General features: G+C 44.0%; 2 protein-coding genes and 1 long non-coding RNA gene across 4 annotated transcripts in view; 1 reads left to right on the forward strand and 2 right to left on the reverse strand.

Moving 5' to 3' along the window:
* batf (basic leucine zipper transcription factor, ATF-like) overlaps positions 1 to 2,260 on the reverse strand; it is a 4,465-nt gene extending 2,205 nt beyond the window's left edge. Inside the window, exons 1-2 of the mRNA XM_047573241.1 lie at positions 2,088 to 2,260; positions 1,040 to 1,144 (exon numbers count right to left, since the gene is read on the reverse strand). Coding sequence (XP_047429197.1) covers positions 1,040 to 1,144; positions 2,088 to 2,150 — 168 coding nt within the window. The 5' untranslated portion in view covers positions 2,151 to 2,260. The remainder of the gene's footprint in view (positions 1 to 1,039; positions 1,145 to 2,087) is intronic.
* The window catches only part of LOC124998742, an 18,596-nt gene extending 12,719 nt beyond the window's left edge, over positions 1 to 5,877 (forward strand). Inside the window, exon 4 of the long non-coding RNA XR_007111096.1 lies at positions 5,579 to 5,877. This is a non-coding gene — a long non-coding RNA (uncharacterized LOC124998742). The remainder of the gene's footprint in view (positions 1 to 5,578) is intronic.
* Positions 5,878 to 6,877: 1,000 nt separating this feature from the next.
* zc3h14 (zinc finger CCCH-type containing 14) lies at positions 6,878 to 12,829 on the reverse strand. 2 transcript variants are annotated; one of them, XM_047573227.1, is made up of 17 exons: positions 12,687 to 12,829; positions 12,302 to 12,344; positions 12,095 to 12,209; positions 11,969 to 12,009; positions 11,665 to 11,836; positions 11,273 to 11,576; positions 10,971 to 11,134; positions 10,679 to 10,779; positions 10,431 to 10,589; positions 10,179 to 10,250; positions 9,894 to 10,032; positions 9,579 to 9,784; positions 9,349 to 9,487; positions 9,114 to 9,253; positions 7,493 to 7,575; positions 7,278 to 7,384; positions 6,878 to 7,041 (listed from the first exon to the last, which is right to left on the reverse strand). In XM_047573227.1, exons 1-17 carry the CDS (start codon positions 12,720 to 12,722, stop codon positions 7,038 to 7,040), a joined length of 2,025 nt encoding a protein of 674 aa, XP_047429183.1. In that variant the 5' UTR covers positions 12,723 to 12,829; the 3' UTR covers positions 6,878 to 7,037. The 2 variants fall into 2 exon arrangements, with proteins under 2 accessions (XP_047429183.1, XP_047429182.1); XM_047573226.1 differs by having other exon boundaries at positions 9,579 to 9,814.
* Positions 12,830 to 13,846: the final 1,017 nt, after the last annotated feature.

Raw genomic sequence — 13,846 nt, forward strand, 5'->3', positions numbered from 1 at the left:
GTCACTTAGCCAAATACAGCCCACTGCTATCAGCTCTTTACAAGAAGTGACAGCCTTTTTCTCCCCTCCTGCCCACGACATACAACACTCAGGCTCATTTACACAGAAGAAAAAAATACTACTGAAGAAACAGGAAATAAGCTACGGTGCCATAGAGAGGGAAAATTCGCCTTCCTGTTTATCTTTCGAGACGATGAAAGCCAAACCACAATGTGTTCTGTGGTCCCCTGGTTCACTTGTTCGCTGTGACTCTGACATGCTTTAAAGAGAACACGCACAGCACACTTCACGGGAAGGATTCTCGTGTGTTCACATCAGTTACACATGATCTACTACTGCCTACAAGTTTTTTTTTCTTCTTTTTTTTAAGTTAAGGTCAGATTCTCTTCAGTCAATCTGATAAACTTCGCAGAAGCAGCTGCTCTGAAAGCACCAGGGTGACAAAACGCAGTGACTTCACAGAGCGTTTGTTCAACGAGGAAACAGATACGTGGTCAACGTGCTGCAATACGTGCTTATATGAGAAGTGACGGCATGCAGAGTTACTGTAACTAGTCCATTTGCATTTGCATAAATGCTCTTAATATTACGCTTGTAAAACTGTACGGAACACTCTCGGGGGGGCTTGATATCAGCTGCACAATTTCAGCTGCACGGGTGCCCGAGCACACTCAACTGGCACTGCAGTCCCTGGCGCTGGGTTCTGCTGCAAAAGGGAGTGATTGCCCACACGTGCTAATTTATTCCTTAAGCTTCTGCAAACACGCAGAGCCGCTTCCAAGTGTGCAGCTCGACAGAAGCCATGACACATCGCCACATGGTCAGGTAGCATTTTGTAAATATAGCGCGAGCCCGTTCCCAGAGGCCTCAGGGTGCTGCCAAGCGCCGGGACCGGGGGCCTTCAGGCCGCGCAGACCTTCAAGGCGACAACTTTTGACTTATCCCCTTTGTGACTTATTAATTGCTACCAGGCTCCGCCTCAGGTTTGCAACTGTGTAGTGTAGCCTCTCTGCGGTGCACGAGTGAAATGCGTCCTCACCAGGTGAAGGCTGTCGGCTTTCTGAGTCTGCCTCATCCTGCTCTTCTGAGCGGCGATTCTGTTCTTCTCCCTCCGCATCACCTTCTTCGCATCGTCTGAGGAGCTCTGCCGAAAAACAAATACCCACAGTCAGTGTGTGCGCGCAGTGACATAAACAGCAGACAGGAGGGAGGGGGGGGAGAAGGAGGGAGAGGGAGGGAGGGTTCCTGTACCTGTGAGAAAAGTGAATTTGGTTAATCAGTTTCTGTCACTGACGCGTGAAAATGGAAGATGCGCGAACTTTAATGGCAGTTTGACAGGAGACGGGCTCAGCATTACACCTAATGCGAAGGGCAGGGTCAGGGAGTGGCTGAGTCATCAGTTAGGTGAAACGCACACCCTGTTTCATGTCCTGAACACTCGATTTTCTTGGTATCGTAATAACTAATCCATCTCAAAGAGCTGAGTCAGTTGGGCATCAAAGCGATAACAAATTAATTATCTAACGTCTTCTAAATTCTCTGTTAAGGCATCGGTGAAAAAACACACCCCCACCTCCCCACCCCACGTTTATTTGTAGCGCGTGTGTATAAGATAACACTTGAGTTATTTCCAGAAGGGCTTCGAGCAAAAGAGTGCTGCACTCAGACAGAGGCACACGTGAAACCAGTCAGCTCTGGGGATGATGGGCAGTGTCTCACATGCAGAGAAATGCACAGGACACGCTGCACTTGACACGCTGCCTGTCTCCCTCCCCACCACCACCACCAGAGACGTCCACAGTTGCAAAAGCGAAGAATTCCCACAAGTTGGGCAAGCGGCGAATTTTTGCAATTGAAAGAGACAAAAGCCTACACTTGAAGCGAGTCATGCCTTCCCAGCCCATGTGTGCGTGCGAAACAGTCAGAGAAACTGTGAAAAGAGCCCACAAAGGCAAGGCGAGAGTGCGCCTGGTGACAGGTTCTCGTTGAAGCCCGCAAAACTGTGCAGTGTGAGTCGACGGTGGACGGCCGCTGTAACGAGGCAGAGTTCAAATTCACACTCACTGAGAAAGTAAACGCTCACTTACCGGTCTGCTTCCAGGTGATGGGGACTTGTAACTTGTGTCATTGCTGTCAGAGCCCTGAGCCATAGCCAACCGCGACGACTGAAACTCTGCGCCTTTGTCCACTTCTGCTTTGTGTTTTGGAGAACGTGTGTGTGTCTCTGTGTGTGTGTGTGTGTGTGTGTGTGTTGAGAGAGAGAGAGTCTTTGTAGCAGAACGAGCGCTGAGAAGAAGTTGGCTTACCACTTAATGAGTAATGAGTGTCTTTCTTCCCTCTTTTCTTTCCCTTTCTGTCACTCCTCCTCCTTCTTCTCTTTCACTCTATCGCTCTTGCTCTCTTCCTTTATCTCTCTCTCGCGCTCTCTCGCCTTCTCTCTCTCTCTCTCTCTCTCTCTCTCTCTCTGACACACATAGACTATGTGTGTAAAGCTGCCTGCCCAATTAGCTGTGTCTGATGTGGCTTCTGGTAAGAATCTGGGTATGTTGCATTAGACTGGAAGTCACATGTCTGATGGAAAGTTGTAGCCCATAAGGTAATCGTGTAAAGTCCTGAAAAATAACACGGTGACAGATGAATTCGCAGGTTGAACAAACACAGAGTGGGTTTTACAGACTCAGACGATGTGCCACCTCTGCCTCAATTGAAAACTCGTTCATGTGTTTGCCCGCAGAAAAATAAAAACAACAAAAATAAAAACCATAATAAAACGCTAAATTAACCTTTACATAGCATTTGTAAAAGTGTATGTCTATATGTGTGTGGGCACGCTGGGTATTCCCTCCTGTTTTTTTGTTTTTTTTTCATTTTTTTTCATTTTTTTTTTGTTTGTTTGTTTTTTGTTGCTTTTTTTCTTGGGCCGCGTTTCGACTTAACCCTCAGGGGAGCGCATCCCAAAACTCCACATGGACGGCTCGGTCGCGCGTATTTGCACACGTTTCGTGGTGGTTTCCAGAGCTGTACCACGCTTTGCTGGCCACAGCTGTGAGTGATGTGAGGCCGCGCAGCGCAGCCTCAGCATTGACAAAATGCCCTCGGGGCTCCCCATAACCCCACTCAGAATTCCCTTAATGTCCCTTTTCTCTAAATGACTCCGAGGGTGAAGACGCTGATGAGAAGTCTTCTTCTAAAAAAAAAAAAAAAAAAAAAAAAATGTTCACTCCGAGGAGGTGAAATAGTCGCGGTGGGGGAAAGAACAAGCTGTTCATGAATAAAAAAAAATGTTGGAGGCAATGACTTTAAGCGCCAAACAGATAAATCTTCCTCCGCGCGCGCACGCGCGCTTGAAAGAGTGTGACAGATCCAAAGCTGCCCTTTTACTTGTTGGTCCATTTTCTTGTTTGCCCTCGTCACGAGATAGCATTTGGTGGTGCAAGAACAAGATTTACTTGTGAGAAAAAAGAAAAAAAAAAAGAATCAGGACTAAAACAGCTTTGCTTGGCAGAACAGCCCTCCCACACAAAAACATGTTCCACCATCACAGGAATTTTGAAGAGCTTGGGCAAGGGCAGACATTTCTAATACTTGGCATTTAACGGCGTCCAAAAAGAGCCGAGACTGTAAAAAAAAAGAAAAAAAGAAAAGGAGAGGGAACAAGCTGATTAGTCAAATTCAGCTTTAACAAGAACACAGCGCGGTACAAATATAGAGCGGGAGCGGCAACTAAACATCTAAATGGTCGCTTCTGACCTTAGGTGACCTCGGAGTTCTCGGCTCCCCAGAAATTTCTAATTGTTACTGCGCTCAGTCGGGCGCGTCGACGGCGCTCGCAAAAACACCCACAACATGACTCCAGCTTGGTAAAAGCTGATAAGTATTGTTGCGATGAATTTTAACGACAGCTCACTCCTCTTCATCGGGCCTCGCTTGCCTGGAAAAACCCTCACGGCCATTTATTTAGGTAGAAAGCTGAGATGCCCCCATTCGTGGTCTCCCTTCCTTGGAAATGACCGTGGGAGGTTTCTAATAAGCAGCAAATTCTTGAACAATCTTCTTCTTTCTTTCTCTTCTGCCTGCGAATAACTGGAAAAGAAACAAGCCAGGGCTGTGCTGTGAGTTCAATTTTTTACTTCAAATTAAAAGACGACGCAAGAAGCTCGTGCGCATTGCTGTTGTTTACAGTTAGTCTTTGTGAAGTCACCGTTTGTGAGCTATAGGCTGGAGTGTTAAGTAGTACTGAGATGATATTGAGCTATGTTAATCAGTCAGGCACAGGTTAACTGTTTGTGGATACATGTAACTGATTGTTAAAATATAAATGAAAAAATGTAGTGGTATTGTCACAACAAGAAGTGCAAGGTTGACCGTAAAGTCCACCTGTTTGTCTAAAAAAAAAAAGGGAGTTTCACCTTGTTACCATAATCTGGGGAAAAACATAGATGTAGTGCACCGCATCTTAATTTAGGTTGCTTGTGTATGTGTGTGCAGAGTGTGTTATAAATAAATTTGGATCTAATCTAATCTAATCTGATCTGCTTTTTAGTGCCTACTGAAATGAAGCACTCCAATCAGGCATAACATTATGGCTACCCTTGTTCTTTGGGTCTTGTGAGGTTGAGGGGCCACTGTGGAACATCCCACAGATACTTCATCAGTCTGGAGTCTAGCGAATTTGGAGGCCAGGTCAACACCTTGTGCCCCTGAACTGTTTTTGTGTTTGTGTGTCAGGCAGCGTCCTGCTGGGGGCGGCTGCTGCCACCAAGGAGCGTCATTTCTAGGTGGTGGGGTTGCCTGGTCTGGCCTAGGTGGGTGGTACATGTCTAAGCAACAGTCACACAAAAAAAAAAAAGAAAAAAAAAAAGCCAGGTCCAAAAGTTTCCCAGTAGAACACTGAATTGCCACAATATGAATCATCAGAATCAGAAAAGCAAATTGATTAGGAATTAGCAATTAGGATATGGTGACTGTTATTTAATGTGGGGGGTTTTAATGTTGTGGAGTTTTGCATAGCTGTGGTGCACTGCTTTTATTTCAGGCTGTACTGCCTTCTGTGACAATGTATTGTTCATAGTGTCTCACCTCTTTTGACATGTGGAAACACTTCCTCATCACAACCTCCGTAAAGCTGGTCTTCAATCAATGCATACGTTATTATCTGCAAAGCAATCACAGCCATGAAAAGAGAACTACTAGGAAATCACACTTAATCAGCTACTGTGATCTATTCCAGGTAAGACAAGTTTTTAACAAGCAAACCATTAGTCTGTGTGGGTTTCACAGCAGCGAAGACACATGCAGTCAGTCTCCATTTGGTTCACTCAAACTGATGATTATCAGAATAAATCGATGCCATCAGACGGTGGTTAAACTCAGCACCGTCAGCAATTCACGAGTGGTTGATGGTAGTTGCAGGTGCGCTCCAGGGGGAGGCGGTGCAGGACAAGCAGGGCAGCTGCTGTGTGAAGGTTTTTGACGAGAATAAGAGAAATAAGCATAGACTGAGCTGATGTGTGACGTAAATAAATCATGTTGAATGAGTGGGTTGTGAAAGTAGTTCAGTGATGAGTGTAAAGAAAAGACTGGGTCCCGCTGTATTACTCAGGCTGCACTACAGCGTCTATTCACGGGCGCGATCCCACTACTGAGCGGCACGGGGGCTTTGACCTGCTCCGTTTCCGACCTGGGCCGGTGCACCCCTCCTTAGACGACCTGGTGGTCCCGGGCTCCCCCAGGAGCACCATATCGATACCGAACTTAGTGCGGACACCCGATCGACATAGTCCGCTGCAGCCCAGAGCTCCTGAGCTCAAACGATCCGCCAGCCTCAGCCTCCCGGTAGCTTGGATTACAGGCGCGCGCCACCGCACCCGGCGACCAGCAGCAAGAAACACGAGGGTTTTAAACGCGGTTCAAGTGACGTCGTTGTGCGCGCAGAGCTGCGACTTCTAGCGGCCGAAAACTGGAGCCGCACTCAGATGTGGAGGACAGCACTGCCACTGGATCCTTTCATTCAGTTATTTGTATTTTTTTTTTCAATCCCTTTACCAAATATTCAGATAACTACAGTGTTGTATTTTTATTGTTTTTCTTTAACCTTCATTCAATAAGATATAATAAAAAAAAGTAAAAGCACGCTTTTATACAGTCCTAAAATTTATACATAATATTTGAGAGTAGTAACACGTCATCAAGTTTTAAGTTGTTAAATGTTTGATGGATTAATACTGGTGTATATGTAACAGCATCAGACTTGTAAGCGAGTTTTGCCACATAGCGTAAAGGCGTAAAGTCCCTTTGGTGCATTTCTAGCTATTTCCAGCTAAGTTTCCACTGTAATATGTGAAAGAACTATAGGAAAATCTCTGAAACGTTCTAATTAGCATGCATGGAAAAATAAGTTTGTGGCTTGTATTTGAAGTGTTGTAAATGGCTTTATTTTTTATGTTTAGGAAGATGAAATAATCAATGCTACAGGCTTTGAACAAAGACCGTTTTTATTGTTCATAGATCAAAAATACTGTAATTAACTTAAAGAATATAAATGACTCATACTGGCTCTTAATGATAAAGATAAGTGTCAGTACGTTAGGATTTCACATTTTATCAGTGCAAACTGCTTGTACCATATTTTATCTTAATGTAGAGAACTACACCTATACGAAAGCTATAGCCACCAACTATTCCCACTGACTTGGTGACTTCATGTAAATGAACCATGTGTATGTGCAGAAAGTACCAATAATATGCTGCTAAAAGAGTAAAAGGAAAAAGACACAAATGATGCCATCATTGTAAACGTCACTGTGCCGTATTTAATGTTTTTAACACACCGGGAGAAAAGCTTAACTCACAAAAGACTTCTTTTTTTTTTAAAAAAAAAAAAAAAAAAAGAAAAAATCTGTCCAAACAATACACTAAAATGAAATAAAACAACAGTTAAAACTAATAATGAAATCCCAAACACAAAGAAGGATAATATCTTCCACGTCTTCACAAGTTGACCATCTGGCTTCTATCCTTGGACTCCCTGAAATCACTTAGCTGTGAGAGAGAGAGAAAAGAAAGTATTTCATTTAGTCCTTTTTTTAAAAAGAAATCCTTTTAAACAATAACACACCACAATAAAGATTAGGAATGATTCACATAACCAAATTAGACATAACATAAAATTGTGGCTTTAATGTAAGATTTTTTTGTAAATTATTTATTGGCGGTTCTGTTACGCAGGAGACGCAAGTAAAACACGAGAAGCCGGCGTAACGTGACTTTCTGTTCACCTGCTCTGTGTTTTTGTCCACTTCAGTGCGTGTCTCGGAGGCACGGCTGTGGACGGGTGGTAGAAGGTGCAGCCGGTTCGTGTACACTGCGACGCGAAACGACAAGGCTGTAGATAAAAGAATATAGATTCAGAATTAATCTAAATATAAAACTCAACAAATCTTTTATGTAGTAAACAATAATTTATATAATCAAAGCTACATAAGTTTTTAACCTTGGGATGGAAAAATGGACAGTCCATCTTCTTGCACTCGGGGAAGAAGCGACAAACACTAGTGGTCTGCACTGGCGGCACTACTGTGAATACAAAGACTCCAGTTAGGGGTGGAGACAGGGAGTTGGATTCACTAATTTGATGCAGCAGGATTAAACACATCACATGTTGGTCTCTTTGCTTAATTCTGTGCGGTCGGAGACTTTTTTTTTTTTGTCTGTGGTGGCTAATCTATCCATGTACATGTAAATTCTCAATTTTCTCCAGCCCAAACATACAGTGGCATGAAGAAGTGTTGGCCCCATTCCTGATTTCTTACGTTTTTGCATGTTTGTCACACTTACATGTTTCAGATCATCAAACAAATTGAAATATTAGTCAAAGGTAACACAAGTAAACACAAATAAAGTTTTTAAATGAAGGTTTTCATTATTAAGGGAAAACCAAACCTGTGTGAAAAAGTGATTTTCCTCTAAACACAATAACTGTTTGGTCCACCATTAGCAGCAACAACTGCAATCAAGTGTTTGTGATAACCTTCATTTAGTCTTTTACAGCACTGTGGAGGAAATTTGGTCAACTCATCTCAACAGAATTGTTGTAATTCAGCCACATTGGAGGGTTTTCCAGCATGAACCGCCTTTTTAAGGTCATGCCACAGCATCTCAATATGATTTAGGTCTGTAGCTGGATTTGTTCATTCAGCCATTCAGAATTGGACCTCCTTGCTTGCTTGTGTATTGGATCATTGTCATGTTGCAGATGTTCACTTCAGCTTGAGGTCACCAACAGATGGCCGGATATTCTCCTTCAGGATATTTTGGTAGAAGCAGAATTCACGGATCCATTTATCACAGCAAGTCTTCCAACCAGACCATCACACTACTACCACCACCACCACACGTTACTGTGGCAGTGATGTTCTTTTTCTGAAATGTGGTGTTACTTTTACGCCAGATGTAATGGGACACACACCTTCCAAGAAAAAAAACTTTTGTCTTGTCAGTTCACTGAGTATTTTGAAGTCTTGGGGATCATCAAGATGTTTTCTGGAAAAACTGAGATGAGCCTTTATGTTCTTTTTGCTCCGCAGTGGTTTTGGTTTTGGATCTACATTCAGTCCGGTCTCTTTGTTATTGTGGAGTCATGAACTCTGACCTTAACTGAGGCAAGTGAGACCTGCAGTTCTTTAGAAATGGCTGTATAACCTTTGCCAGACTGATGGATCTTGATTACTTTCTTTCTCGTTTTCTCCTGAATTTCTTTCTTCGGATCTTGGCATGATGTCTAGCTTCTGAGCATCTTTTGGTCTAGTTCACTTTGTCAGCCAGGTTCTATTGAAGTGATCTCTTGATTAAGAACAGGTGTGGCAGTAGTCAGGCCTGGGTTTGACTAGAGAAATTGAACTCAGGTGTGATAAAGTTATGTTTTAACAAGGGGGACAGACACTTTTTCACACAGGGCCTGAGATCATTTATCCATCTGTTTTACATATATGGTATGCAGTACTTTAAGACCAACTTGTTGTAAAACATGTGATATATGTGTTCAAAACTGCATTAGCTGAGGCAGAGAGAGGCTAAACAGTGAGTGTTTAATCACAAAGGAAAAGAGAGAGTACCTGGTCTCGGTGGAGGAGCGACGGCGCTCCTGCGGCTGACATGAGTGAAGGGACAGTCTGGCTTTGTGCACCTGGCATCGTATTTACAATTAGGGTGCACAAAAAGGCATTTCTCCCCAAACTTGCAGTTGGGAAACGTCCTTTGAAGGAACACAACAATAAACGCCATCATCAGTTATGATCCGAAGTGATAAAAACTTTAACCATTTCAGCTGTTTTTAACAGTGCTACTTACTTGCACTGTGTCGTTGGGTGATGGTAGAGACATTCATCTCCACTTTTACAGACGGGCCAGAACTTGCAGCGCTCCAAAACCCTCTGTTTCTTCAAAGGAACGTCACTGTCGTCTGCCATATCAATGTCCATCATGTTATCTATTAAGAGGACAGAATGTAAAGTGAGATATAAGACAGGACTAAACCAGTCTTTCACAAGATAAGCTACAGAAATAAACAGAAATCACACCTTCTGCTGATGTGACTACTCCCTGTAGCCTGTGAAGGATGCTGACTTTGGGCTCTCTGTGGACGTGGCCAATCGCCTCAGTCATCTTCGAGAGCGGTCTCACGTCATCCAGCTCCATGTCACCGTCTAGAGCGTTACCCATCGGGCTCGGTACGCCATCTAATGTCACTATGAACTTAGGGCTGGCGGAGTCGCCCCTCTCCTTACTAGTTTCAGACACACAGGAGTTGAGAATACTACAATTCAGAAGTGGTAAGCACGTATGGTAAGACATAAAGAGACCAAAGAACGTAGAAATGCAGCGTTGTGTGGCACCTGGCTTGGACTGTGCGTGGTATGGCAGACTGGACGTGCTGCTGAGTTCTTGCTGAAGCTTCATCCAGTTGTGGCCGACTCATGATGAAGGAGCGTGTGTCAAATGGCTTTCCCTCGTTTCCTACAGTGGCCTCCACGCCTAGACGCGCCACAAAATCCAATACGTTAACAGAGATTCCAAAGTATACTTTGTTTAAAAGTTGCGTGCATCAATAACAGAGGGAATGCTTACGAGTCTTTTAACAGTCAAGCATTCGTCTATTAACTGCCCCATAAAATACTAACCATAGGTACTCTGCTCTCTTTCAAGATTCCCTTCCAACTGCAGGCGTGAAGCTAACGATGATCTGGTCGGAGCTGCGAGTAAAACGCAAAATTTAAACATTAAATCACCATTAAAAACAAGATGGGACTCATTATTCATTCTTAATAAAGCACATAAAGAACCCCACAATGAGAAAAGACATGTCAGTCAGTGCATCTACTGTATCTACTTGGCGGTGAAGCTCTTGCAGCTTTGTTCAACGTCATACTCACCAGATGCTCTGGAGGGAGGGAGATCTGCAGAGGTATAGGCCTGCACCCTGGGGGCCAGGCTGTGGAGGTGCTCCTGGACGAGCTGGATGGCCGCAGTCATCTCTTCACTGGAGGCCAGGCGAGTGCGAGGCGCCACAGGAACTGTCTGCCTCTGAGGTACTGTGGGAAATGTCAATGTCAGAGTGATAACAGTAGAGATTTACGTGCCAAGGTGAACACGCTGAATGTACGGTGGAGGGGTAACATACTTGTCGGGTAGGCTGTAGTTTTGGTGATAGAGTCCTGCGCCTCAGAGATGGCCTTGAGTATCAGGTTTCTGTTGGCTTGCTTGGCTGGTGGGAGAGTAGGTCTGACACAAAACAAACAACTGTCAAAGCCAAAGAACAGTAACTGTCTGTTTTTTTACTTCTTTTCTCTAACTGAAATAAAACTGTGGTATCTGTGGCTTAAGCACTTGAATAAATAAATCCATGAGGCTTTTTATTTACAAAATATCCACCAAATACTGATCCTGAACATGATACGAGGAGTAACACTTACTTCCGTTCTGGTTTGGAGGGGAGGGAAACTCTGCTGGACAGGCCTCTGCCAGCGTAGCTCACATCGTCTTCCTCCCCATCGTCACTGTCTTCGTCTGCTTCTCTGTTCACTCGCACGACAGAACTCGCTACTGGCGCCTTCCTCTTCCGTGAAAACTCGTCTTGCTGAGCGGCACAGGAACAACATTGTTTTGATAACTAGCACAATGCTAGTGTCCTTATTGAACACAGCAATAACACGTATTGAGGCAGAAGCAAGCATTAGTTATTAATCATTTGATTTATAAGAAAGTGTCAGAGTACCTTGCTGGATCCGGTTGTGATGGTTCTGCTGCTTCTGCTCTCTTGCTGCCTGCTATGAGAGGATCCCTCTACGGAACGACTCACGTCCACAGAATTTACCGATCTAAACTTGCTCTGCCCGGGTCTGTAGATCTCAGCGGTTGGTCTGCGACCGTGACTGTTACCAATCTCCAGATGATCCTCGGCGATGAGATCGTCGTCCATCTCTGGTTTGATGTCGATAACGGCCTCAGAGGGTAGCAGCTCCATGAGGGGCTTAACCGTGGAGGTAAGTCGAGAGGAACTCTTTTCCAAGGCCCCCCTCCTGACGACAGATATATTTGAGTTTGAGAATGAAATGCAAACAGCACATACGTGAGCATATATATGAATATAAAGACGCCACTAGGGACCTGCTTTCGTGAGCAGAACTGGACACACGGGCTTCAGTCCTGTCAGAGCGTGAGCTGGACACCGTCAACACCTTCAGCTCCTCTGCTCTGCTGTTTTCACCGACGAAGGATCGACTTTTCCCAGCTACAGGGGCACTGTCAGACTGCAGCTGACATTTGAGAGGTGCCGGCTCTAAAAGAAACACGCACACAAGCAAGAGAAGAAAGCAACATATTCAGCACATTAAAGAAGGCAAAAAAAAAAAAAAAAAACACTCAAAAACAATTACACTTTTTTCTCTTTTGTTGAATTATTCAGTCTTACCTCCTGCAACAGATCTTAATTTCTCCAGGACACCATGTAGCCTTAAAGAAATCATCAGATTAATTTAAAAAGTGCACGCTCCATCACAGATCCTTAAAGAAGAAAGAGAAATAAAGGCTTTTTTACCAGGTTGTGAACTTAATAGTGTTGTTTCCAAGAAAAAGAGAGAGATCGTCAGTCATCTGTTCTGAAGTCTTCTTGTTTGCAACCATCACCATAATATAGTCAGGGAGCTCTTCGTCTACAATTAAAAAGACAGGAAACACATTCAGTGATGGTTTGACTGCGGAGACCAGAGTAGATGTTGTTACGAGTGCACTTTTGTTCACTTACCAATGTATGCACCCAGCTCTTGGAGTTTGCCTTTGATAGCAGCCTGAAACAGAGCAAACGTGCAGGATGGTTGATAGTGTCAACACAGATTATGGATAGCATGCTAGCCACGCTGACATGATTCATTAGCAAAAACCCAGTAACTGACAATATTAAAGAGGCAATCTCCTCAAAGATAAAAACCCCTGCACGCGTCTATCAGCTAGATATGTGAAGCCGTACAGCACCCGGCCGTACAAACAGTTAGATTTGCCAGGATAATGTTAGTGTTCACACCGATTGACAAATTTCAGCCAGCAAGCTACTGTTAGCAATCAGCGCCTGCGCTACGCTAACGTAACGCGTGCAAACAAACCCGTCAAATTCAAACCGTATTGGTACTCACTCGAATTTTCTTGCTAATTTCGGTTCCAATTTCCATGTTTAATCCAAGCAAATGGGTTATAAGGGAAGCAGCTATTTCTCCAGCTCCGCCGCTAACCAGCAGTGGCTAATGTGACGTCCGATCACCTGACTGTCGAATACCGGAAGTGAGGGGGGGCGAAGAGCATCAATCTAGCTGTTGTTATGGGAAGTAATAAAATAGCTATAATATTACAATGAAAACCATTGCTCATATTCTACTAAATTCAATACATTTAAAATAAAATAGACACAAATATAAACGTCTATATACATCACTTTAATGTCTAAACATTAAAGTGATTTTAATGTTTACATACACTACTGTACATACTGTACTGGTACCCGGCTATACCACCTCTCTGACCCTCAGATCCACCACACACTGATTTTATGGATTAAAGGACGGACCCAAACAGGTGTTTTTAAATCCAGTACACTGATTTTAAACATAGGACTGTCTCCAATCCTCTTTTCTGTTTATACTAACAACAACTCTTGTAGCTGAGAAGGAATGAGACTGCTGAAATATGCAGACGACATAGCCCTGGTGGCCCACCTGATGGACATCCTGTCCCAATATCAAGAGACTGTCAACAGCCTGGTCTAAACATTTACAGGAAACTGGAGCTTAATACCTTGAAAACCAAGAAGCTGTGCTGTGAAGCCAAAGGGAAACCCCCATCACCCTTGTTCCAGCCCCTCAGTATGCAGGGTCAGCTGGTGGAGCAGGTCCAGGCCTATCTGGGGACAGGGGGGAACACCTGTCTGGCCCTCACACAGTACACTGACTCTGTGTACAAAAAAGCACAACAGCGCCTCCACCTGCTCAGGAAAATGTGGACTTCCAATGTCAGCAGCACTATTTTGACACTGGTGAACAGGTCAAACATTTAATCAGTTCTCACCTTCATTATGTCCGCCTGGTTCAACTTTGTCACCATCAAACAAAACTCTCCTGCATTGTTAATCAGGCAAACTTCTCAGCAAAATAACTGAGTCATCCCAAACCCAAACACCCCTATGTGAACTGTACAGTCACTCAGTGACAAGGAAAGTCATCCTGATCACTGAGGACCCATCACACCCAGCCCACCACTCCTTCATGTTACTGCCAGACAGACGCTATAAGCATCACTGACC

The sequence above is a fragment of the Mugil cephalus genome, chromosome 21 (genome assembly GCF_022458985.1).
Source record: "Mugil cephalus isolate CIBA_MC_2020 chromosome 21, CIBA_Mcephalus_1.1, whole genome shotgun sequence".
Classification (NCBI taxonomy): Eukaryota; Metazoa; Chordata; class Actinopteri; order Mugiliformes; family Mugilidae; genus Mugil; species Mugil cephalus.

What these genes read in the sequence shown, in the direction of transcription:
- zc3h14 (XM_047573226.1), bottom strand. Translation starts at nt 12,722, where the DNA reads ATGGAAATTGGAACCGAAATTAGCAAGAAAATTCGA. An exon ending in AAATTAGCAAGAAAATTCGA is followed by an intron (nt 12,345 to 12,686) that starts GTGAGTACCAAT and finishes GCTCTGTTTCAG; the next exon opens with GCTGCTATCAAAGGCAAACT. An exon ending in GTCCATTTTTCCATCCCAAG is followed by an intron (nt 7,385 to 7,492) that starts GTTAAAAACTTA and finishes TTTTATCTACAG; the next exon opens with CCTTGTCGTTTCGCGTCGCA.